Source organism: Aedes aegypti, chromosome 3 (assembly GCF_002204515.2).
Source record: "Aedes aegypti strain LVP_AGWG chromosome 3, AaegL5.0 Primary Assembly, whole genome shotgun sequence".
Classification (NCBI taxonomy): domain Eukaryota; kingdom Metazoa; phylum Arthropoda; class Insecta; order Diptera; family Culicidae; genus Aedes; species Aedes aegypti.
The window spans coordinates 374,279,172-374,303,886 of record NC_035109.1 but is presented as its reverse complement, the minus strand read 5'-3'; the positions used below and the strand labels follow the sequence as shown (position 1 = coordinate 374,303,886).

At 40.8% G+C, this 24,715-nt stretch overlaps 1 protein-coding gene across 1 annotated transcript; it reads right to left on the bottom strand.

Annotated features, from left to right (window-relative positions):
* Positions 1-574: 574 nt before the first annotated feature.
* On the bottom strand, positions 575-24,372 carry LOC5574191 (gamma-tubulin complex component 6). The gene is made up of 4 exons (XM_001661198.2): positions 23,842-24,372; positions 12,567-13,530; positions 11,398-11,750; positions 575-3,677 (listed from the first exon to the last, which is right to left on the bottom strand). The coding sequence occupies exons 1-4, from the start codon at positions 24,244-24,246 to the stop codon at positions 969-971; spliced, it is 4,431 nt and encodes a 1,476-aa protein (XP_001661248.1). The 5' UTR covers positions 24,247-24,372; the 3' UTR covers positions 575-968.
* Positions 24,373-24,715: the final 343 nt, after the last annotated feature.

The following is a 24,715-nucleotide window of genomic DNA, read 5'->3' as shown; positions in this document are numbered from 1 at the left end:
GTGAGGCAATCCTAAACGTGAATCGCGTTCTTGCTGACTTCTCGGACCAGATCCGGTTTCGGGACTTTGTCAGCGATTCTTGGCTTACCGCCCGAAGTCCCAAACAACGTATCGCAGAAAGCAAAGCGGCAAATGAAAACGCAAACCCCTTCAATGCAAACTCCGAATCAAAGTGCTATCGTCAGCAGCGCAACCATATCAACACGTTTGAAATAAAAACGAACCCACAGAGCTCGACGGACACCACGAGCTGAAAAGGAGCGCATTTGATAAGAACCTCAGCAGAATGTCAGAATGTGTCGCTACACACATTTCGCCGAGTCAGATGAAAGCGAATACCGGTTTGGATTGCACTTTGGCGTCATCTTGTTTCGTCGTTCCGTTCGACTTCGAAAGTGAAGAGAACGAAGAACAAGACCCTCCAAGACATGAGTAATGGGAATAAGGCCTTTTGTCAGCAACAATCAACGGCTTTGTTTGGCGGAGCTGCGTGTTCTCTTTCTTTTTATCGGACACGAGCGCGAACCCCCAAGGGAAACGTTCTCTATCATTTCTAAAGATGGAAACGAAGCTCTAGCGCGTACTTGATTCGATTGATGTACTTAAATAGAGGCCTACATTCAAGTGTACATATCTTTCCCTTTTCTTTGATTAATGATAAAGGTACATTGAACGGTCAGCGTTTGGAAGGGAGCTTGATGTTCTCCCGACCGCGATATGGATCACATTGCCGGTGAGAAACGTTTCAGTAGAGTCAGTAACAAGTTTTCTTATTGCTATCAGTAATATGTAACAACAATGGTATTTACTATTAACATAGGTGGATTCAATTAGTGCCATGCTTATCTTATCGAAAGCACTCGATTCGAGTAGAAGCGAACAGATCAACACAGATTAGAGATTATCACTTACCGATCAATAGCAGTAGGTAGCTAAGGAACTTGATGACACAGAGAGAGGCGTCACAATCACTGCCCATCTACAGGCCCATAGTATCCGTTGATGTTGATCACGCTGATGAACTCGTAGATCTCTTTCTGGTAACCATGATCGTACATCTTGTTTCCCAAGTAGATCGTGTACTTGATCAGTTTCTCAAAGTCGCTTTCGTCATCCAAGATTTGGGCATATTTAGGGTGCACGTAGAGCGAATTGGGGCTAGACTTATCCTGCGGTTTCCAAGGTTTGGATTTAAGGTGCTTGTAGAAGCGCAAAACGACCTTGAAGATCTCCTCCACGTTGTTGTAGAATTCGACACTCTTCTTGTTCAGCAAACACAGAAACAGAATCCTTTTGATGTAGCTTGTATGTTTACGATACAGATCTTCCATCGATTCAGCCGATTCCAGATCCTTTCGGAAGGTTTCCCATGAAGCCTGCAGAGCACTGCTTGTGATGTAGTTCTTCAGCGCATTGACCAAATGTGAAAGTTTATGTGAGATCAATTGAACACGGCTGTACTGCGGCGACAGCAACATCTGCTTTCCAAACTGTTTATGTGCTTCCTTGAGTAACTGGAATGACTTTCCTAGCACAAAACTAACCCTTCGAACCTTAACTAGGTATTTGAAGATGTTGGTATACTGCTCGATGGTTTCCGGATTCAGAATCAAGTTCAACGGCCACTCCACGCGATAGCTCAGATTCAGCATGCTAACCACATTCGGATGGTACAAATCAAACCGTTCCGGAATCAGCTCCACGTTAAACGACAACCTATCGGCATTTTTATCTGCTCCGGCAGCACTGGAACACAACGCCGAGTCCAAGATCGTATGTAGAGTTTGGTAGTTCAAAAGCTCATCCGGACTTCTCACCTCCTCCAGCATCTTGAATATATTGTCACAAACATAACAAGAGAACTCTCCGTCCATCAGCAGGAAGTAGTTCCTCAAGCTTTCAAAGTGACCTAGGATATCCAGATCGTTCAAACACATCTTCAAGATCTCACTATTCACAACTTCCATGTGTGCCTTCAACGGGATGACCAACGAACTCTGCAGGAACCGTGTCACGGTTAAAACATCAAGACTCCTCAGCTCAGTATCGATTTCCTTAAGCTCTGTCACATTTCCAAGATCACCCGTCATGCTCGGTAACTCGCAGAGATTCAAGTTCCGTTTTTCCATCGCTTCCACGAACTCCCGATAGATCTCATCGTCTTCGTAGCTTGCTTCCGACCTTATCTCCAATTCTGATCCCTCCTGCACTATCGGGAACTCAAAACCTCGCTTTGCTTGCAGTCCCGCTGAGATCAATCCACTCTCCGGAGTCAACTTCGCCAACACCGCTGTGTCCGGTACACCAAACCGACTCTCGTTGAACTTCTCTTGTGCTGCCGTCGTATCTAACTTCAATTGCCCATCATCTCCAGCAATCGGATTTGCGTTCACGTCCTGCGGAACATCATCGATCACGATCACCGGCACCTGGATATCTTCGCTGATCGTATCACTATCTACCGACATCGGCGTATCGACAAAGTTCTGCGCACCCGTCACTATATCATACTCGCACTCCAGAATCCGACGTCGGTTCTTCGCACGATCTGTTTCCAGATTCAAATACATCTCCGGTTTCCTATCCTTCTTCGATCCACGATCGTGATCATCCACAACCACATTGTACTCCTGACTCATTATTTTGATACGATTCTTCTGCAGCTCCGTCATTTCACCACTCGCCTTAACCGGATCTTCCTCTTCCCGACTCGTGTAATCGCTTATCAAGATCCGCTGTCGATTCCGGTGACGCTCCTCTGTTTGATTACTGTTGATATCCACTGCGGTCACCACTCCTTCTCGCAAACCAAACTCCTCCGTCATAATCTTCATTTTGTTCCGTTGCGCTTCAGTCATCTGTCGCAGCCCTGCCGCCGCTGTCTCCTTGATCGCTTCAATATTCGCATTTGCGTGATCTTCCGCTAAGTACTCACCCAAGTTCGACCCCAAAATTCGCTTCCTGTTCTGTTCACTTTCGCTAATCACATCGTTACTATTCACCACATCGCTCTCCGTAATCTCCTTCACAGTTCGATCCTCACTTTTATCGCTGAGAGGGCTCTTTTGAGCATCCTCATACACAGACCCTGCATCATCCTCCGTAACACTCCCAACGCACGACTCAAAATCGCTACTATCCCCACCAGATCCTCCCACACCCGCCAACTGAACTTTCAACCGCTCGACCTCCCTCTCCGCCTTCTCCACCTTCTCATCCATCATGCGATTCAACTCCCTATACCCTTCCACAGCCTTCTCTCGCTCCAAGTTCTCCGCCATCAACCGACGGTTCTCGAACTCCAACCCTTCGTGTTGATACTTTTGTTCCAGTTCCAACTCCTGCTTCTTAGCCGCCAGCTTGCTCTCCCGAATCTCGTTCAGATGCCCCAATAGTTCTTCCATCTGCCTCTCCTTTTTCTTGCGCAACTCCAGCGCTTCAGCATCCTGATCCTGGCGCCATTGCTCCATGCTGCGACGGAAGTTGGCTTCCACCTGGCGTAGGAATTCCTCCCGTTCGCGTTCCTTGCGCTCGTAAAGCTCACGAACCGCCAGCGATGGGCCACAGACGTCCCGTGCTTTGGCCACGTATTGGAGCCAACGAGCCTTCAGGCGATCCACCGCCCTGTATGAGAGGCATACCTCCAGTTTGGGGATCTTCAATGAGAAGATTGGGTGCTGTGGAGAGGAACAGAAATGGAGTCTATAAGTACATAAGTATCCAAGGGTCATATAGTAGAAATTGACAAAATGTAAATACAGTCAGGTCTTCTGTTATAAACATGGTTGGGGGCGTTATACGAGTTGTAAGTTGTTCAGTAGCTCAAGAACTATAGCTTACTCTTACCAAAAGATTCGAGATCTTTTGTTTTGAGGATATCTCAGGATCCTGACCAAATAGAATGATGGTCTTCGACAAAGTTGTTCAGTAGCTCAAGAACGAAGTATCTAGCTATACGAAACGTGATTACTAGACGGCGAAGAGTGAGCATTCTGCCATATCCAGTAGATGAAGAGGGCACATAACTAAAGCCCAAATGAAGATGATTGGTAACTAATCAAAAAGGATTAAAAAAGGATGCCGTTTTCTGAGAGATTTCCACTAGGTCGAAAGGTTGGAAACGTGCCCTTAGAGGAATGCCATGAGTATGATAAAGATGAGTATCTCGTTTGAGGATTTTCTTTTAAAGAAATTCCGTGAATATCTTTGGGAACTTTGGCAGAACTCCTGTATTTCTTCGTGGTGAGAGGCCCCCCTGTCAAGTTTACTTTAATTGACATTAATATAGAAAAATAAGGCAATGTTCATTAAAAAAATAAACAAATAGGTATTCCAAATCAGTTCAGGATGGGAAGCGGGGTGTTCATATCTCGGTGGTTGTTGTTTGATGTAGGATGTCAAATATTTCGGTGTAGTCCGACATCTTTGAGAAACGATAGCGTGAATGTACCATATTTGACGCGGGCCCAAAGTGAACGCATTTTCTAATTAATTTTATCAGTAATTAATTCTAGTTCAGATTAACACTCGAAAATTAATTGTCTAATCTTCATTTACATGTTATTGAAGTATTCCAATCGAAAAACGTTTATTAATAATATACAAAAAAAAAATAAAATTTATTTGAAAATGCATCCGAGAAGTGCCCTGGGACCTTCCTTACCCGAGTGTTTAAAGTCCACGGCTACAAAGCAAAGCCATACTGAAGGTGTCTGGGTACGATTCCCGGTCGGTCCAGGATCTTTTCGTAATGGAAATTTCCTTGACTTCCCTGGGTATAGAGTATCATCGTACCTGCCACACGATATACGAATGAGAAAATGGCAACTTTGGCAAAGAAAGCTCTCAGTTAATAACTGTGGAAGTGCTCATTGAACACTAAGCTGAGAAGCAGGCTCTGTCCCAAGAGGACGTTAATGCCAATAGGAAGAAGAAGAAGATCCGACAAGTGCGTCAATTTTTTCATTCATTAGTTAATATTCTAAATATTGTTAATCAATTTTCGTGAGAGTATTTTGCTGTTTTACAACAATCTCATCCGTAAAAGTCAGTAATATTCTTTTATTTATGAAATAACGTGGTTTTATTTTTATTTTTAATGGTTAAGCCATATTTTTGTATGGAAATCTTGTGCGTCAAGTTAGGCACGCAATGTTCCTTATTATTTGCTGAACAAAATGTTGCATCGAAAATAGAACAAGAAATATTTATGGCGCTTGCTTTCAAAAAAATTCCGTCCACAGGACAATCCAACGCTTTATGTAATCACATGTAAAGGACTATCAATAAATTACGTAACATTTTAGGAAGAAGGGGGGTTCAGGGAAACGCAACGATTTATACAAAATTTTCGCACTTTCCATACAAAAAATGTGGCCAAGGTGAAGAGGAGTTAAAAATGATAAAATTTAGCGCGATTTGTCGACGTCCCCTAATGTTTCAGGGGAGCTTCAATACATCTCGTCAAAGGCGAGGTGTTGGTTCAATGGTGGGTTTAGTAAAATTCATACAATAGGGGGTGTCCATGAGATACGCCCATCCGCCCTACGTCACGCTTTTTATATGGAACCTTCAACAAATTTGTATGAATCGTCACATAGCAGAACCCTACTTCCCCCTAATAGAATGACGTACGTAATGGATGACCCCATGTATGATTCTCGATTGTATTCGAGGCTCATACGAAAAACAGTGTATTAAGAGAAGGAAGGTGAAAAGGTTTAATTGTATGTGTTATAGTTGATGAAGATTCTCATACGGCCTTTTTTGGAACAAGTGGTTTTCGTTCTAGTTTTCAAACAATTTTTCGTAATTTTTGCAACTAACATCCCCCCCTCCAGCGCAACGTAGTTTTTAAACGTTTTCATTGTTTGACATCATTACGCAAATATATTAAACTAAAAAATAATCCCTAAAAATGGATTGGACTCAATCGCCGGTTTGCGTCCACAGCAAAAGGAAAATCCGGATGACGCCATTCAAAACCTTTTCCAAAAGTTCTAACTATGATCACTCTAAATAGCTTTTTTCAGTTAATTAAGCTGTTGAATATTAAAGCTCTTGTTTATTTTCAACTTAGGCAATTATTTTTTTGTGCGTCAAATAAGGAACATAGTGCGTCAAATTAGGCACATTGAAGAATTGTTGCGTCAATTAATAAATTTAATGTGTTCCATAAAAAGTCATTAAAACATGAAGAAAACAAAGTTCAATATATTTTTACTGATTTTTCTCCAATTGTTTTCCAATAGTTGAGCTAACATAGCTTCAAATTTCAACAAAATCGGACAAATTTGGAAAATGTTTGAATTTTGAATTTCCTTAACCGCGTCAAGTATGGTGCGTCCACGGTACTATTGCGACTTCGTTGGTCGGATCATTAGCTAAAGCGTTTCTTATGCTGCCTGGAATATCATGGCGAAGGCAGATGGCTCAGTAGCAGGGACAATCGATTAAGAGGTGTTCTACCATCATTTTTGTGTTGCATGCCGGGCACACTTTGTGGAATGGTCCTCAGTTTCCCATGTTGTGTGATAGATGTGTGAGACCAAGAATATGCTGGTCGTGTCGTTCGCCAGAATCGAACAAACTTGTAGTTTCCCCTTTATTCTTTCTTATACATAGATGTCTCAGGCCTGTCCACTTTCGGGCCCAAGTTGTCAAATCTGCCCCCGGAACCAAATTGGTGAACATGCGGCCAAGTCGTCCTGTGACGGCAAGGCGGCCGGCTTCCACGTTGCCCCGGATACCAAAGTGGCTCGATACCCATAGGAAGACAGTTTCCGGAGAGGACTTCATCTGGATAGCTTGAACCCAAGGATGGCGTGTTGATGGAAAGTAAGCACACAAGACGAGTCATAAATTACGCAGATGGGGCGTTCCGTTGGTCTTGTGCAAAGTGCCTATCGGGAAGCCTTGTGTCGTTCGTGGCAACGCCAAAGCCAGTTCTATTCACAATTTTCAATCCATCTGTGTAGAACAGATGATAGTTGCAATATTTGTCGACATGGGATTGCATAGCGGCGTAGTTGTCTCCAGCTCGGAAATCAGTGGCGTCCCATCTTCTGGCTCTAACCCAGTGGACCTGCTCCACCCGGGGGGAGTTTCTGATGGACCAGGCTGCTGAGAGATCTGTTCCTCTCTCTGAGGAGAAAGACCTCATGATCTCCAGTGGTATTTTCCAGGTAGCGAATAGTCCTGCAGCATAGGGTTTGTGTAACCTGATAGCGGCAAGGCAGAACTCCATGCTCAATACAGCCGCATCTGCTGGGGTTGACGGAAGCAGGCCAGCAATTATGCGGAAAGCTTGGTTGAACACCGGAACAAGGCATGTGATTGGAGCATCCCGTGCTGTACCAAACAGTTCAATTATATAGATAATGAGGCTATTGACTATGGCCGTTGCATTTCTAAGAAGAGGTGCTCACTAAATTGTAGTCGCACTCAGTACGACGGTTGATGTTTTTGTGGTATTGAACAACCGTTTCCTGTTACTGGAGTTGATAACACTCGGTGATGCGATCGGCAGATATGAGAGATGATGCTTTTTTTTCTGCCGACAGTATGAAGCCAGCTTGAGTAGCCCACCTTGAAACTGCATAAACGGCTGCTTGGAGTTTTCGCCTTATGAATTTCAAGGTGCGGCCTATGACTATTAAAACAATGTCGTCTGCGTAGACAAATACGTAGATTTCTTTAGGTAGCGCGTCAAAGACACTGTTCATGAGAACTAAGAAAATGATGAACGCTATAACGGAGCCTGGGGAGACACCTGTCTCTTCTGTTCGAATTGTAGAGTGGTTATTACCGATGACTACTTCAAATGTTCTGCCCCCCAAACCCCATTCTGAAGGATGGCTCTGGGTGTCCAGACACAAGTATAGGCCTTGGCCAGATCCAAGGAGGCGATTTCTGCGTTCACCGCATCCTGAAGCACAAGCATCTCTCAAACCAGAAAAATAAATACCTGTCCCTTGTCCGGCTCGAAAGGCATGTTCCCGATGGTCGAATAGTTGGTTGTCTTCCAAAAAACGATTAAGCCTACGATTCAGCATGTCAGAGATATACGTCTGAAATCACTAGGAGATGTACAGCTTGAGCGTATCTTTTGGACCATATTCTTTATTGTCGCGTGCTCCTTCACCATGGTCAGCCTTTCTTGAGGAGTAAATTCCAGTGCTGCTTCTAGCCTTTCAATGGCATCTGTTTCTAATTTCGTTTAGTGGAACTATCCATCCTATGAAGAAGCTCTCCGGAACAACTGTACCGTTTATTCTTAGAATGATAGTAGGAGTATTGATCAGCTTTCTTCCATCTCGTCGAGTAATCCGTCGTTCGTCATATGAGTACACACACGAGTCGTTGCAACTGATGACACACTTCGAGATGTTAACTGCCCATACTCTCGTAATAAGCCCCTCTATATAGGAAATACCATAGAATATGGGACTGTTATGCGAGTATGGACAGTTAAGCACAGGGTGTTCCACTATCCTGATGGGAAATCCGTCGGCAAGCAATGACATTTTTTTTACTTTTCGACATGTGACTTGTTTCGCAGCTTTAAGACGTAAGATGCACCTCGTGATTCAGAGTATGCACCATCAACTCGCGATCCTAGATAATATTCTACTGACTTGTGAAGGAGGATGGGAGCAGGAGGTAGAGTACCCTCGACAACAAGATCGCACTCTGACCACTATCTAGTATTGATTTAACTGCGCCCAAAATTCTCCGTCGTCAATAACGTACAGTATCGACGGCCGACCCGGAATGACCTAGAGCGGCTTAAGCAACCGGATGTCTCAACTGCGCAGTACCCCGAGGCTGCATTACCGGCAGAGGGTGAGCTGGATGAAGCCCCTCTTGAGAACTGCTGGAGAACAATGCCGAGAACGAGCCGAGATGTGCAGGGATAAGGATGGGAGCATTTTGACGGATGAGCGTGAGGTGATTGAAAGGCGGAAGCAGCACTTCAACGAACACCTGAATGGCGCTGAGAACACAGGCAATGAAGGACGGGACAACGGAGGAAATGCCTTCGTCAGTACTGCGGGTGATGGAAACCAACCAGCTCCCACTTTGAGGGAGGTTAAGGATGTCGTTCACCAGCTCAAGAACAATAAAGATGGGCCCGAAGAGGCTGGCAATTTGTCTGCACCGGCTGATAGGCACAATCTGGGAAACAGAACAGCTACCGAGGGAGTGGAAGGAAGGGGTAATATGCTCCATCTACAAGAAAGGCGACAAGTTAGATTGTGAGAACTTTCGGGCGATCACCATTCTAAATGCGCCCTACAAAGTATTATCCCAGATCATCATCCGTCGTCTGTCACCTGTAGTAAACGAGTTCGTGAGAAGTTATCGAGCCGACTTCGTTGACGGCCGATCGACAACGGACTAGATCTTCACTGTACGGTAAATCCTCCAAAAATGTTGTGAACACCAGGTCCCAACGCATCACCTTTTCATCGATTTCAAGGCGGCATACGATAGTACCGACCGCGTGGAAGCTATGGAACATCATGGACGAGAACAGCTTTCCTGGGGAGCTCACGAGACTGATAAGAGCAACGATGGAAATTTGAGTAAAATTGTTTGAAGGTTTCAGGCGAACACTCCAGTTCGTTTGGGTTCCGCCGGGGACTACGATAAGGTAATGGACTCTCGTGCTTGTTGTTCAATATTGCGCTAGAAAGTGTTATGTGGAGAGCCGGGGTACGATTTTCACGAGATCCAGTCAATTTGTTTGCTTCGCGGATGATATGGACATTGCCGGCCGAACATTTGAAAAGGTGTACACCCGCCTGAAACGCGAGGCAGCGAAAGTTGGACTAGTGGTGAATGCATCCAAGACAAAGTACATGCTAGCTGGTGAGGCCGAGCGCGACAGGGCTCGCATAGGTAGCAGTGTTACGATAGACGGGGATACGTTCGAGGTGGTCGACGAGTTCGTCTACCTTGGATCCTTGCTGACGGCTGACAATAACGTTAGCCGTGAAATACGGAGGCGCATCATCAGTGGAAGTCGGGCCATAAGGCCGGTAGTCCTATACGGGCATGAAACGTGGACGATGCTCGAGGAGGACCTGCAAGCACTGGGAGTCTTCGAACGTCGGGTGCTTAGGACGATCTTGGGCGGCGTGCAGGAAAACGGTGTGTGGCGGCGAAATATGAACCACGAGCTCGCCTAACTCTACGGCGAACCCAGAAGGTGACCAAAGCTTGAAGAATACGATGAGCAGGGCATGTTGCAAGAATGCCGGACAGCAACCCTGCAATGATGGTGTTCGCTTCGGATCCGGTTGGTACAAGAAGGCGTGGAGCGCAGCGAGCTAGGTGGGCGGATCAAGTGCGTATCGAATTGGCAAGCGTGGGGCAGAACCGAGGATGAAGAGATGCGGCCACGAACCGAGTATTGTGGCGTGAAATTGTTTATTCAGTGTTATTTGTTAGGATGTTAACTAAATAAATTATATGAGATAGTGATCAGAGTAAATGTTAGCGCCACGATAAGTTCCGACGTCGGTTATATCGGAGAAGTGCCGTCCATCGATCAAAACGTGATCCGTCAGCTATGGTGATCTCCAGGTGTACCGATACGGGAGACTGTGCTGAAAGTAGGTGCTACGAATGGCACGCAAAAATGTCATTTTTGCTGAAGAAATTGCCAGAAGAAATCTTAGAAGTATAAATAAAAGGGTGAAACAAAAAAGCTAAAACAATCTCCATTGGAAAAGTTCCTGAATGAATATCTGGAGAAATTCCGAGAAGAAGCCTCGATAAAAATCGCTGGTTAAATGCTCGAACAATCTCGTAGATGAATCTCTCAGGGAATTCTTGTTTGAATCCTTGTGTAAATTTCGAGAAGAATCTATAAGGAATTTCCTGAAAAAAATTGTAAAACGATCTTTGAAAGTTTTTATACATAAAATCTTTTATGAAATTTGAGTAAAACTTGGTATAACATAGCAGAAAAATTTAGAGAAATTTCTGCATTAATTGTTTGAGATATTTTTGGGGAAATCAATGAAATTTCTGAAAAAAATAACTAGAGAACCGTATGAAGTGATCGCTAGAGAAATTTTTGAAGTCATTATTGGTTGAATGCTTGAAGAAACTCCTATGGTATCCTCCTTGGAGGAACCTCCTATGGAAATCTTGGAAGCATTCCTCAAAGAAATAAGATGAAATTTCTAATGAAATTCCTCGAAGAGTCTCTTGTGGAAAACGTAAAATTTTAGAAGGAATCCATGTAATAATGCCTGGAATGCCCTCAAAAAAAAAATTTAGACGTTCTGATCACTGGGTACAATTTTACCATACCCTTCACAGATTACACCAAAATGTGATAATAAGGAATAAGAGAAAAAAAAAACTGCACAGAAAGATACTCACCGATTTCTTGAACGCCTTCAGCAGCATCGTGTACTTCCCACATAGCAGTATGTCCTCCTCGAACCCCTTCAGGAATCCCGGCACCGCTTGGCGCCGAATCAGGAAAGCTTTGTCGAAAAAATGCTTCGTCTTCGGCCGGTAGTGATCGACAAAGTAGATGAACAACTCCCCGCTGGGATCGCCCAATTGACCGCCGAAAAGCCACTGCTGGAACAGCAGGAAGTACGCATTGCAACAGTGCTTCAGAATGTGCAGCAAAAACGTTGAAACGTCTGAACTGGTAATGTGGATGATTTCCTTGTACAGGTGATCCAGGAAGACCGAACCTGTTGGGAACTCTTTGTCGCTTTCGTCTGAAAAGAGGTAATTTTGTTAATCAGGGTTTGAAACTTCGATTTGAAAATGTACTATGGTCCAGAAAGCAGATTTACGCAGAAAGATGCATTTAGAGCATTATAATGAAACTTTAGACAGACACTGAAATGTATAAATTGGTTGTATTATTAAGTTGGGATGTTTAAAGAAAGTTAGTGTGAAATGATTGTTGCTTCTAGAGACCGAGAATACCTCTGCATCTCCACAATCACCACGAGAAGGGTGTTTATTATTTATGAAGAAAAACAATCTGGAAGCCACCTAATGAATAATCAGAAATATATTCACGGTTTTTTAGGTATATAGGATTTATTGCCAGTTATCGATTATATTAATCCTTATCTTGTTTGTAATCCATTTGTTGCATACTTCAAGGCGTTAGGAGTATACTTTCGGGCATTTAAATATTGGCCAATAAATGATTAAACGTTAATCAATGATTAACCATGATAAAACAACTTAGGTAAAGATGAATCAAAGCCAAATCTCAAATATTCAAAAGCACAACTCTAGAAACCAGACATACATTGAAGCTAAAAACTTGTCCGATTTGTCATCACTAACGAGTGACCAGTCGATCGAATTTTAAGCTGTCTTTGTCTGGTCTTAAATGACTTTGGAGATGCCTTAACCGTCTTAAAATATACAATTAATGGGTAATACACTTGCAAATGATTGGTTTTATTTATCATTATTAATAGTAAAAGTCCAAAAATAAACGGTATCTGCATGATTTGGTAATCACGATTGACTTAACGTACTGCTTGGTGGACTACTGCGTAATGAAGACTTACAATTGGGATGAATCCCGCAGAACTTGGCCAGCGCTAGGATCTGCTTCCTCATGGGATCGGTATTCCGTTGCAACTGAAGCAGCGACTTCCCATCGTAACACGTGACCACGACCCGGAAGCAGCTCAGAATGCGCTCCACGCAGTCACAGAACGCCTTAAATACGAATCCCTCCAAAATCATTGCGTAGTTGTACGGATTCTTCTTGGTCATCTTGTGCAACCGCCGGAAACAGGTCCCCAACTCCAGAAACTGATCCACGACGGCTTTGATTGTCACCGGAGAAACGCCATCGACGGTGAAGTTACCCACCATCCGGAACCGATTGTCGTCGTCGTACTCGAAGCACCGGGAACTGAATCCCGTTATCAGGAATTTGACATCGTGCAGGAAGTCTTCGGTCCGAACTATCCGAATTTCGGTCGGTTTCTGGAAGCGAGTCGCTTTAAGCGATTTCAAATGCAGCACCGAATTACATTCGGATGCGAATGGGCGCTGAACCGGGACGAATCGGTTGCCCAAGTTCTCCCAATTGAAGTTGAAAATCGGCTTCTTTGGGGAGCTTATGGGTGCAATGGTCTTCGAATCTCCACTGGCATCCCCAGCAGGAATTATCTCGAAGCTGGTCAACAGTTGTTCATCGTCTTCCAGTTCCACACCCTTCATCATGTTGTACCGGAAGGGACCCTGGTAGCTATCCAGTTCCGCCATCGGATCGCTGAAGTAGCTCGTTTCGATCCGAGGCAAATTTTGCCCCTTTTTGGAAGCACCTTCCGTCTTCTCCAGCAGGTTGGTAATATTTTCCGAAAAGACCATACTCGTGGATTTCAAACAGTACGGATTGGAAGACCTTCCACCCCGGAAACCGTCGACGTTCATCGAACTGGCCCGGAAGTCGTCCGGTTGGAAGATCGGGTACGGACCCAATTGCATCGATGGCATCATGTCTCCCGGGAGGGAACCACTCTATAATAAAAAAAAACGTTTAAGTTTCGTTCTAATTTCCAACACATAGGGCTGGTGGCTTCAGGTCTCTTTATAGAGACTTGGTCACTATTTCAATGAAAGTCTCTGAAAAGTCTCTATTTTTTAGTTGAAGGTCTTAGTAACCATTTTCATATTTTTCCCTTAAAAACCCTTGTGCATGATTCTAGAGGCTCCAGAGAAGCTTAGCGATAGACGATAGCGCGATTATTCTCCAGATTCCTAGAGAAAAAGATTCAGCAATTCTTCTAGTGATTTTTCTGAAATATTTTCAGGAACAAGTATCCCTTCAACAATTTATCTAGAAATGTTCCACAATTCCTTCAGCGATTTTCCTAGAAATAACAAGAATTCGGCCAGGAAATCCAAAGCATCATATACATATGTTTCAATAATTTCAACAAGGATACCTTTGCAAATTTAGCTAGATACATTTCTCGATTACTTTTTCAAATCGACGTAAGTAACTTTTATACGGTTTTGAGAAAATTAATTAGGAAAAATCACAATCTATCTTCTAAAACTGTTTTAAAATGAATCATTTTTTTACCATTTTTTTGCCGTGTACTTCGCTCAAATTTTGCATACACTCAGCTCACGTTCAAAAACTAGGTAGTTTCTATTATTTCCCACAAAAATAATTATAAGAAAATGATAAGCCGTTTCATTCAGTTACTTTCGACGTTTTTCTACCAGTGTAAAATCGGCTCAAGTAGTGTTTTGTTTTGATTCGTGGTTAAGTCACTTTGTCTCTCCATACAGCGGGGCGGCGAAAGTAGTGGTTAGGATGTGAAAGTTGAAAATGTTACTTTCGTCGTTTTCTGAATCCGGAAATTAAACGTTCTAAAAGTGAAAAGTTGAGTTGGTACAGAGCGGTATGTGTAGAATTCCGCCTGCTTAACACGTAGGATCGATAATGTAAGCTTGTATACTTTTTTGACTTGAGTCTGTATGAATAAGTTTTCGAGATTTCTAGGAATTCCGCCAGACATTTCACCAACTCCTCTGAGATTTCTCCAGTAAAAAAACACAGACAAAGGGTTGAACATACCTTTTTTCAGTGCGAGCGGGGTACTGGTGCTCTGATGGTATAAATATTTTGAAAGATGGTTTGATTTGAAATTATCATGGGGTACCTACACATATTTAATATAATCAAAAAGTTTGTGCGAAAAGAATAAATTTTCGTATGACTAAAACAGGTACTTGATGGGGTGCCCAATCCTTCTGATCTCCATAAAACTAATATTTGTTCTATTTTGGAATATCAAGCGTGTATGTATCAAAGTTGATAACTCGCGTATTGCCGTTGCCTTGGTCCCTGTTGAATAGCGTCGTAGCTACCTGAGCAAATTTCCAGACTTTCTAGAATTTCACACGACACTTAAGACGGTCTTACAGTTGAGGTCGAACTACGCGTATCTATCAAAGGATACAAACTCTAGTGCTATAGTTAAATGGTATAGTAGTAAATGTATACTATGTAGGTATTCTACTAAACAGCTCGAAGATTTATTATCATCATAAATATTTGAGCATGGGGCCATCAAAAGGACTCAAAGTCTATAGAGAACTTCTCTGAAAACTCTGCGTATCATTTAAACCTAGAGAATCTTAACGATTTCTCAGAAGAAATCTTGGGAATTAGTTTAATATTTCCTCTTCAGATTTTTCATGAAATTTGTAAGAGAATTTATGAATAATTATTACCAATAGTTTGTCTGTGCCAATAGGGTATGAATGGAATTTTCTATATGCTTTCAAAAAGTATTTGCAACCAGGGTGGCCACCAAATATTCATTTTGAAATTCCCGCTTTTTCCCGGTATTGATTTCACAATTTTCCCGGTTTTCAATTGAGGGGCCAAAGCCCCATTGGTCTGATTTTGAGTTGAATATACTGGAAAAATCTATTTCAAGCTTTTCAATGGTATTTTAAGGTGAATTTTCCGTCCAATATAAAATATAATATTATTCGTAGAAGATTGGCTTGGTGGCAATTTGTATGGAATAAAAATTGTTGAAAAAAACTTGATAGTCCATTTTCTCAAAACTAGGTTCCTGTCTGCTTCTAATTCCCTCAATTGTGCTAATAGGACGGTTTCTATTCATGACACTTTTGATTAACTTCGACAGGGATTTGTTTAAAAGCTACCAAGTCCATATGTATCAACAAATAGCTGTCCCGTTGTACTGTAGGCCGTATAGAAGGCTTCCCGAAGTTTATATCAAATGCATTTTCCGTTTTCTCACCTTTCTCGGAATATTTCCAGAAATATTATTCCACACAAATACGTCGAAGCCCTTGAGGAAAACAAAAATGAAAGAATTGTTTAAATCGATCGTCCCGTACTCAAGCGAACTCGTGACATACAATTACCATTCCTTTTCCATTTATATAGGTATACCCCTTCTGTGTATCGTACTAGGTATCCTATTTAAAAGTATTTCAATTTCTAATCTTTCATTTTTTTTTCTTCATAAAAATGAAGAGTTTACTGAAGCAAATAAGTTTATGGTAAGGATGAAACGAAACACACATGTTGAAGCATGTATCTTACCTTACTTATTTAACTTTAAGTCGATTAGATAACGAATGACACATTAGAAGTTCTTGTAGATGAAGCATTGTTTTCAAAAATATTCGGAATTATAGATTTAGTACTCAGCAGCTAAAAAAATGATTGCTTAAGCCTTCTGCAAAAAGTTTTGAAATTCTGATTAAAACCTTCAGATAAGTTAGAGAAAAAATCAAGCCCTGATAGTAAGATAAAAAAAATCATAAAATATTTCGAAACATTGCTAACCAATGAGAAAATTGAAACTTTTCATAGAAGTATAGTGTAGCTAAGTAGACTCTTTCTACAAGAAATTCAATCAATTCAATCGTTCAAAAGTTATTTGTCCAAAATTACGTATGCTTAATGACAATATCTTCAACCGTAACAACTTTCTACGACTTATTTTAGGTGATTTTGTAGATTTTCCCGGTGATCATCTCAAATTCCCGGATTCTCCTGTCTTTTTCCCGCTTTTCTCGTTTTTCCCGGTTCAGTGTATTCCGCTAAAAAAAATTTGCAAGTATAACAGGATTTTTTGAGAATTACTCAGTGGCAATTCCCTAACCTCAAATCTACCTGGTCCACGAATAGAAATTCTTGAATTACAGCAACAAATTTGCATGTAATGAGTAGAGATTTGTTAGAAAGGACAATTTCAATGATTAACTTTTCTGCTAGTCTGCTAATCTGCTAATATCAACGCACCCCCTAGCCATGGCCAATCTGCGTTGTTTACACAAACATCCCTATAAACCCCACGCTGGGAAATACGTTTACCGAAAAAGGCGTTATGAGGTTCTGCACTGCATTCTTGTATTGGATTTACTTTAATGGCATTGTTGTTAGCAATTCACAAAAAGTGAAAGAGAAAGAAAACATGATTTGTGCAGGCAGAGCCCCATAGGCTATGCTATACCAGTTAGCACGCCCGACGCACACCGATGACAGAGTGGGTAGGCTCGCACCATCGTTCCGCCCTTCTACCTATTTTTGAGATAGGCAGTTCTGTCAGGGTGTAAATAGTTATTATTATCCATGTAATCAAAATTTAATCAAAAATCAAAATGTTCTCCACAATGGCTTGGAGGTTTCCTTCTTCATTTTGGTTGTTCTGGAAAGATAAGAAAACAAGGAAAGGAAGGGGCCACACCACTCCACAGAATGGCGGCCCATCTGATATTAGTTTTGTGTTAAATAATTATTGTTGTGAGTAGAGATCCTGAAAGGGAGAAATGCGAGTAGGCGGTAAGCCGCCAATCGAACCGTCAAAATCCCCATTAGCTTTCGCCATCGCTGTGGTAGATGTTGTATTTGAAAGCGGTGTTAGCCGCTCTGAATTCACGTTCTCCAGATCTTAGCCAACGCACTTCCTGAATAGTAGCCACGCACACGCCAACTTTTCGCAATTCACGAGCCAAAAGGCTCACTCGTCCAGGTTCATTTAAGGTCCTGACGTTCCAGGTACCGAGTTTCCAATCATAGTCCTTATTTCGTTGTCAGGTCGGTTGCCGAAAATAACGTTCGTTTCTTCTTCTTTCTCCATTTTTCGTGGTGGATAATGAATTCGGTATGCTACCTTACCGGGGTCGCGCTACCTACATCACGTAGATGGGACTGCCATCTTAGGTGTAGCTGACGTGATACAGCGTTTCGTACTCAGCCGCTGAATACCAGAACAGACGCTATTTGAGCCGCACCTCCTGGTGTACAGACGCTCAGAACGCACCTCCTCACTCTAGCTGATGTCAGAAGGACAACAGTGCCCAGGCTGCACTACCAGCTAAGTACGCAACCCTTAGCTGGCGGTCTTTGTCATCATTTGACCCGTGGAAGCGCGAGGTAGGAACTTGTGAGGACCAGAGCTGTGTTGGACGCTCCTTCCTGATTGTCGACTCACCATTTTGCGGCCCAAGGACAATTTCAATGATTAACTTTTTGATTTATAATCTAAATTTGCCGAAATAGTCATTTTTAGAGTCGTAGAACAGGTACAAAGTGAGGTTACGAGTAGCCACTGGAATTACTTAAATAAATCGACATTTTTTTTTGGAAAATATGAAGAAAACGTAAAATACATTCAGAAATCAGCAACACAATTCTCAAAAGAGGAAGAGAAGTTAGTGCAATATTTTTTGAAGGTTTTTTTTTGTGTGTGTATCTCTTGCAGATTGTTTTGGAAATATTTGAGTAAAAACAGTATTGATCACCTAGAGGAATTGCTAGAAGATTCCAAGAGAATATCTTGGACAACATCCTTATTAATTGCTCCGCTGGAGTAATTCTTGAAAAAATACCCGAAAAAATTTTTAAAGAAATTATTGGCGGGATAACACCTAGAGATTTTCTAGTTAAACGGCCTGGAGTAGTCTTCAAAGATCATTGAAGGAATTTCGAAAGGGATCTCTGCAAAAAATCTGGAGGAACTGATAATAATGTAGCTAAATTTAAAACATCACTGGAGAATTTCGTAAATATATAGATAGAGGAATATATTTGAAGTTTCATGAAGAAATCATATAGAAATTACTGGTTGAACTCCTGGGGCCAAATCTCGAATAACTACCATCAGTGCAACATTATCCGCTCATGACCCTATTTCCGCTCACTAGTGTAAACATTGATTTTTCGTGTCAAAAATCAAAATTTTTCGCATGGATATATTCTAGCAATATTAGTAACATGTAATTTTGTGTGTTCCAATAACCACTCATACAAAAAAATAAACAAAATTTTAAATAAATGTCGAATTTAGTATACAGCCTTCTTCATTGCAGTAGTAGCTATGGTTCGACCATTAAAATATCGGGATAAATAACGAAATTCGAAATAATGCATTTTTTAGTATGTTCGTCACGAAATCAGTTTACCGTGAGCGGAAATAGGAACACTTAGATGCAGTAACAAATGCAATTAAATATTTTTATATAAAAGTTTTTCATTTTTTTTTATTTTGCCGCTGATTACCTATACTTGGAGCTACGTTGTGACATTAAAATAGTATTGATAGACACAACAGTTATTTTATAATAAACATTTGAACACATAACTTCTCTTAAATGAGCGGAATCAGGTGCACTGATGGTATTTGAAAGCGGAAAAATAGATAATCAAACCATACATGAGTTACTTTTTAGTGACAAACCTGGTTTGAAAATACAGCCATACTTCGATATAACGTAACCTCGATATAATGTCACCTCTTTGTAACGTAACTCGATATAATGTAATTTTTGATTCTACCCCATTACCCCGAAACCCATTACCCCGAATGCCATTAACCCGAACGCCATTACCCCGAATTCCAAAACCCCGAACGACCCATCACCCCGAATGACATTACCCCGAATTCCAATATGATGAGGAAACGTCATCAATATCATCATGTCAAGATAATTGTAAATTCGGGGAAGTAGCATTCGGGGTGATGGAATTCGGGGTGATGGTACATTCGGGGTAATGGAATTTGGGGTAATGGGATAGAATCGTAATTTTTACCTCGATATAACGGAACTTTTTATGGCTTCCATTTATTTTTGCAGTTTTTATTATAGATGTAATTTATAAACTTAAAAAACATTCTTAATGATTCAAGCACCAACAAAAACCAAGTCAGAACAATACAAGCGTTAGCTATCACTCAATAGAGTCATAAATCAAAATCGAGTGAGCTAGCTATAAAGTATGTATAGGCTCAATGTTAAAACAAATGTTTTCTTATTGACGTATACTGCCCATAAAAGCATATCTGTCCCATATGGAATTAGTAGGCATTGAGAAAATAGCGCTCAAAGTTTGAAGTTTGTCTTCTCATACAATATTTTCAAAATTTTCTAGTACACTTCTCCATGTCTTATTCATTTGGCATCACCGCAAAGATAACTCATTTTGCTTCTATTGATCAGCAAAAAATATAAACTTGAACACAATTCACGTTTTTCCGTTGCTATTTGGTTTGGAAGTTCATATAGATACTGTTATGCCTTGATTTTTCAATATGGGACTGTACCTACTTCATATTTCTCCACAACATTTTCGAACAAATTGTGTAAGTTTTTATATGTATCGTAGAGTACATGTTAAAACATGAATGTTGTGATGAAAAAAGGTTTTGGTTTGAAAATCCATATGAGATAGTTATGCTTTTAAGGGCAGTATATTTGTATGAAAAATATCATCCTCCTTTATCACCCCTATTTGTGTTTACGTTCGAATAATCTTTCGATCGAAAATAGTTTTGCATTCCCGTTTACGCCAGCAAAATCAAGTGGGCTATGGATTCGAACGAATATGATTCGATCGAAAGATGAATCCGTCGTAAACGAGAATAAGGGTGTATGTTTGTTGGATTTACGGTGCTGCTGGCTCAAAGCCTGTTACTCACTTCAGTTTTCGAGGAAAACTTCAATAATTATTGATTAATTTACTTTCGACACTTTACACCTACATTGTGCATTCGTATCGGAGGTAACATTTACAAACTCACATTCAAAAAGACTTGATAGAACTCATCTTAGACCAATGTATTGCCGGGCCACGCTGCCACCGCCGATTTATTTAACGCCACATCGACGCCAATTGTGCATCGATAAATAATAGAACTCGAAAAAATTGGTTATATTGGTAAAAAGAAATGTTTAGGTTAGGTTTGGGAATTCCTTCATATATTCTTCAAATAAGTTCTCCAAGAATTTGGTGTTTCTTCTGGAATTCCTTCACGGATTTCAACTGGAATCATTCCTAGGATACCTCGAGAGATACCTCCAATAATATATCTATGCAGTCTCTTGAAATATCTATAAGGATTCCATCAGATTTTTGTTTTCCAAAGTGATTTCTCCAAAAGTTCCTATGAACATTTGAGTAGTATCGACCTAATGCATTTCCGCCTGGAGGATTCCATCAGAAAATTCTCCTGGATTTCAAAAAAAATAGCTCAGGAATTTCTCCAGGAGTTCGTGGAATGTTCGTAATTTCACATTTAACCTGTTCTATGACACTATAAATTGATATTATGGTAAATTTGCGACCTAATGCAAAACTAAACTGTTTAAAACATTGCCTACTCAGTAGAGGCACTTCTATTGAAAAAAAAATCATGATCTTTATTCGTAGCTATGAAATTAGGGAATGGCCACTACATCAGAGATTCCTCCAATTCTTTCAGAAACGTTGTAGCTGACAAATGTATCTTACGGTATCAGCGTTGCTCTATGCCTCATGAGCACATGGGCAAAAACTATGTCCGAATGAATGAATTGCATGCTTTTTCCATACTAAGTAATTCCTATACCAACTTTGAAGGGCTTGTGCAGTTTCAGTTTACATCTATATAAGCTCAAATTTTTGGAGGACACAGAGCGGTTTGAAGCAAAAAACGATTTTTGATCCACCCTAGTGTGTATTCTGCAGGACTTTCTGAAGAAATTAGTGTATAAATAATCCAAGGAATATACGACGAGATCAAGCGCAAATAAGGCCATTTTGATCGGTTTTGAGTTAATATACTAACAAAATCTACCGTTCCCGGTATTTTAGGTGATTTTCTCGTTCAACTGATGAATAATTCCTTGCAGATTGGCTTGTTGTTTTGACTTTCATACAATTAGTATGTAATAGAAAAATGCTCATATGGCAGCTTCCTTTTATTACGTAACGCTAAAGTCGAAAATTTTGTAGAATCCTTGGGGATGTTAATTATAAATTACTTTAGAAATGGTTGATAGTGCTGCAGATGAGTATTTTTGAATGCAATGCTGGAGATATTCCTAAAAGAGATTGAATATTTGGAGTAAGTACTTGGAGTAATCGTGGATGACTTAATAAAGAAATATACGGGGTAAAATGATTGTGGAGCTATGGCATGCTACAATGGTCATTATCCAAACACTTTAGCCTACCGTAGCATAGCTGTAGTATAACTAATAATGCGTCCATATGGAAATAGTAGTAGGTCCTCCTTGGCTACACTCTTAAAGCCCAAAATCACACTTAATCTCTGTCTGCCAGTATTGAATACTTTTCCCTAAAAAGTAAAAATATTTGACAACAATTACGACGAAAAAGAGAAAAGATTTTTTTAGTGATTGTTAGAGAAATAACTGAAAAAATCCAGGAAATATTTCTAACAATAATACTAAAATAATCTCCGATGATACTTCTGTAGGAATTCCTGATGAAATCCTGCAAACACAATCGATTTTCATACAACATGCTCAACTTTGGCAATCGAGCTGAAATTTTCTCCACAGAACTACAAATATGTTCAATTTTGTAACCACCAAATTTATTTATTTTTTTCTGAGCCTTTCTGACGATTAGTGATATATAAGATGATATTGTTCGTACTTTCAGAAGCACAAATCTGAATAACCAGATATCAGTCTACGCTGAAAACTTGATCGATTGGTCTTTTGTTGGTAGTGACCAAACGATCAAATCAAATATTCAGAGCAGTGTTTTTTTTTTGTACTCTTGAAATTCGTTATATTTCTACCTTAAAGAATTCATTTAGAAATTCTTTCAGGAGTTTCTCCAGGGAGTTTTCGTAGCAATTTTTCAGTTATTTTTGGAGGCTCGGATCCAGATTAGAGATTTTTAAAAAGGAAAACCCCAAAAGTAATTATACTAATCAAACTCAAACCTAGCAGAAGCGTACTCCTACAAGGATTTTTGGAAAAGTTTATAGGCTTTTAAAAGTCTTGGATGATTTTTCACGAAAATTGCTTGGAGTAATCCTCAATGCTGGAAAAATCTCTGGAGGAAATTTTCAAGAAACTTCATGGGAAAGATTTTATTAAATGTCTTGGGAGTCTTGGGATCCTATAAATTGGATGGAAGAATTACTGAAAAAATCGTCACTATTCGAAAAATTCTCGTAGATTTCCTGGAATAATTCCTAAACGAATATCTGCAGCCTACAACAAACTTGTTTAGGAGAAAATCTTACAAGAATAATTGGAGGAATTTCCATAGGAATATTTGGAATATATCCTAAATTAACAACTAAAGAGATTGTTATCCCGGAAAAATCCCTGAAAAAATCTGAAAGAATCAAGTTTTTGAAGTGTTAACGTGGTAATGCTGCAGGATTTTCTAGAGAAAATTCTGGAAGAATGCCTCTGAACAATGCTTGAGACATTACTGGGATAATTTCTGGAAGATTGACTGAAGAAATTTGTAAAAGGAGAAAGCTGAAGAAACTTACAACGTATTCCTGAAAAATCCTTTTAAATAAAAAAAGAGAAATTTCATAGACCTTCCTTTGAAAAAGAGACTTTTATGAAGCTTACATTAAAGTATGGACTCTTAATAGAGAACATCATTGAAGAGTCCCTGAAAGTAGTCCTAAAGCAATATGTGGAAAAATCAGTAGAAGAATTTCTGAAGTTTTTTCCTCGAGAAATCTAAGAAGAAAGTTATACAGTGATACCTCCATGAGTCGATGTTCCATGACTCGATATCGACTCATGGAACCATACTAAGAACAAAATTTCATGGTTACTATGATGGTCCCTAGAAGCAGCTTTCCAAAGGATTGCTGTTCCATGACTCGATATTTCCATGAGTCGATGGTCCCTTCAATATCGACTCATGGAGGTTTCACTGTACCAAAAAAAAAACTGTAGAATAGTAGGGTCAGAGTGCTTTTAGTCATATAGAGACTTGCATTGAAATAATGACTAAGTCTCTAAAACGAAACTAGCTACTAGACATAAAAACGGAAATGAACTCACCTCTTCTGCTCTGTCCCACCCATCCGGCACAGAGTCCCTCAGCATCAACAGAAACTGCAAAACCTCCTTCCGCTCTAGCAGCTCTTCCCGCGCATTCCCCTCCCCTTGATCCAGCTCATCCAGCAGCTGTTGGAACTGCTCGCATCGGCGCTTCTGGAACCGGTACCGTGCCCTCAGCTGCATGTGGAACAACTGACAGTGCAGCATTTCAATTGGTTCGTCCTCGATAAGCTGCCGCTCCAAGTCGCTGTCGCCATTCCCGAGGGCCAGTCGCTTCCCCAGCAGAATGCCAAATGCTACGGATTTGCACCGTTTCAGCGTCGATTCGGATGCCTTACCGCCTAAATCGCGAGCCAGCGTCTGCACCAGCTCGCCAACTAGCGCGTTCACACTGTCCGAGGACATTTTCGCGATTCGCGCGAGAAATGATATCGATTTTTCACTTTGGATTGATTTTTGGAGAAATTTACATTGCGTTTAATTTCTCCTGAAAAAAAACGGTGGTGGAACTTCGAGACTGAAAAAAAAATGCGAAAATGCTTAAAAGAGGAACATGAAAATGACAGTTGCAAAACAAAAAACAAACCCACGCGACTCTTGGACGAAAACGATAAAACCGTTAAAACAAGTTTCGGCCGGCAGGGTTGCTTCTGCACGCTACAATCGGTCCGCTCAAAAATGGGCTCACGGAATCATCAGAGTAAGATAACCGTTGAAAACCAACCCCCTGAAGAAAGCTCTAGTTCTTGAAGCCTGCCACCTTTGTTGTGGCGCTAGTGATTTTTAAGCTCTATTCATGTCACGCTGCTTGCGGAAGCGTCAAATTTCGCCTGACAAATTTAATGAAATCAATGTTTTGGTTAACAAAAAATGT

What these genes read in the sequence shown, in the direction of transcription:
- LOC5574191 (XM_001661198.2), bottom strand. Translation starts at nt 24,246, where the DNA reads ATGTCCTCGGACAGTGTGAACGCGCTAGTTGGCGAGCTGGTGCAGACG. An exon ending in GGTGGGACAGAGCAGAAGAG is followed by an intron (nt 13,531 to 23,841) that starts GTGAGTTCATTT and finishes TTTTTATTATAG; the next exon opens with AGTGGTTCCCTCCCGGGAGA. An exon ending in CTGCGGGATTCATCCCAATT is followed by an intron (nt 11,751 to 12,566) that starts GTAAGTCTTCAT and finishes ACCTCTTTTCAG; the next exon opens with ACGAAAGCGACAAAGAGTTC.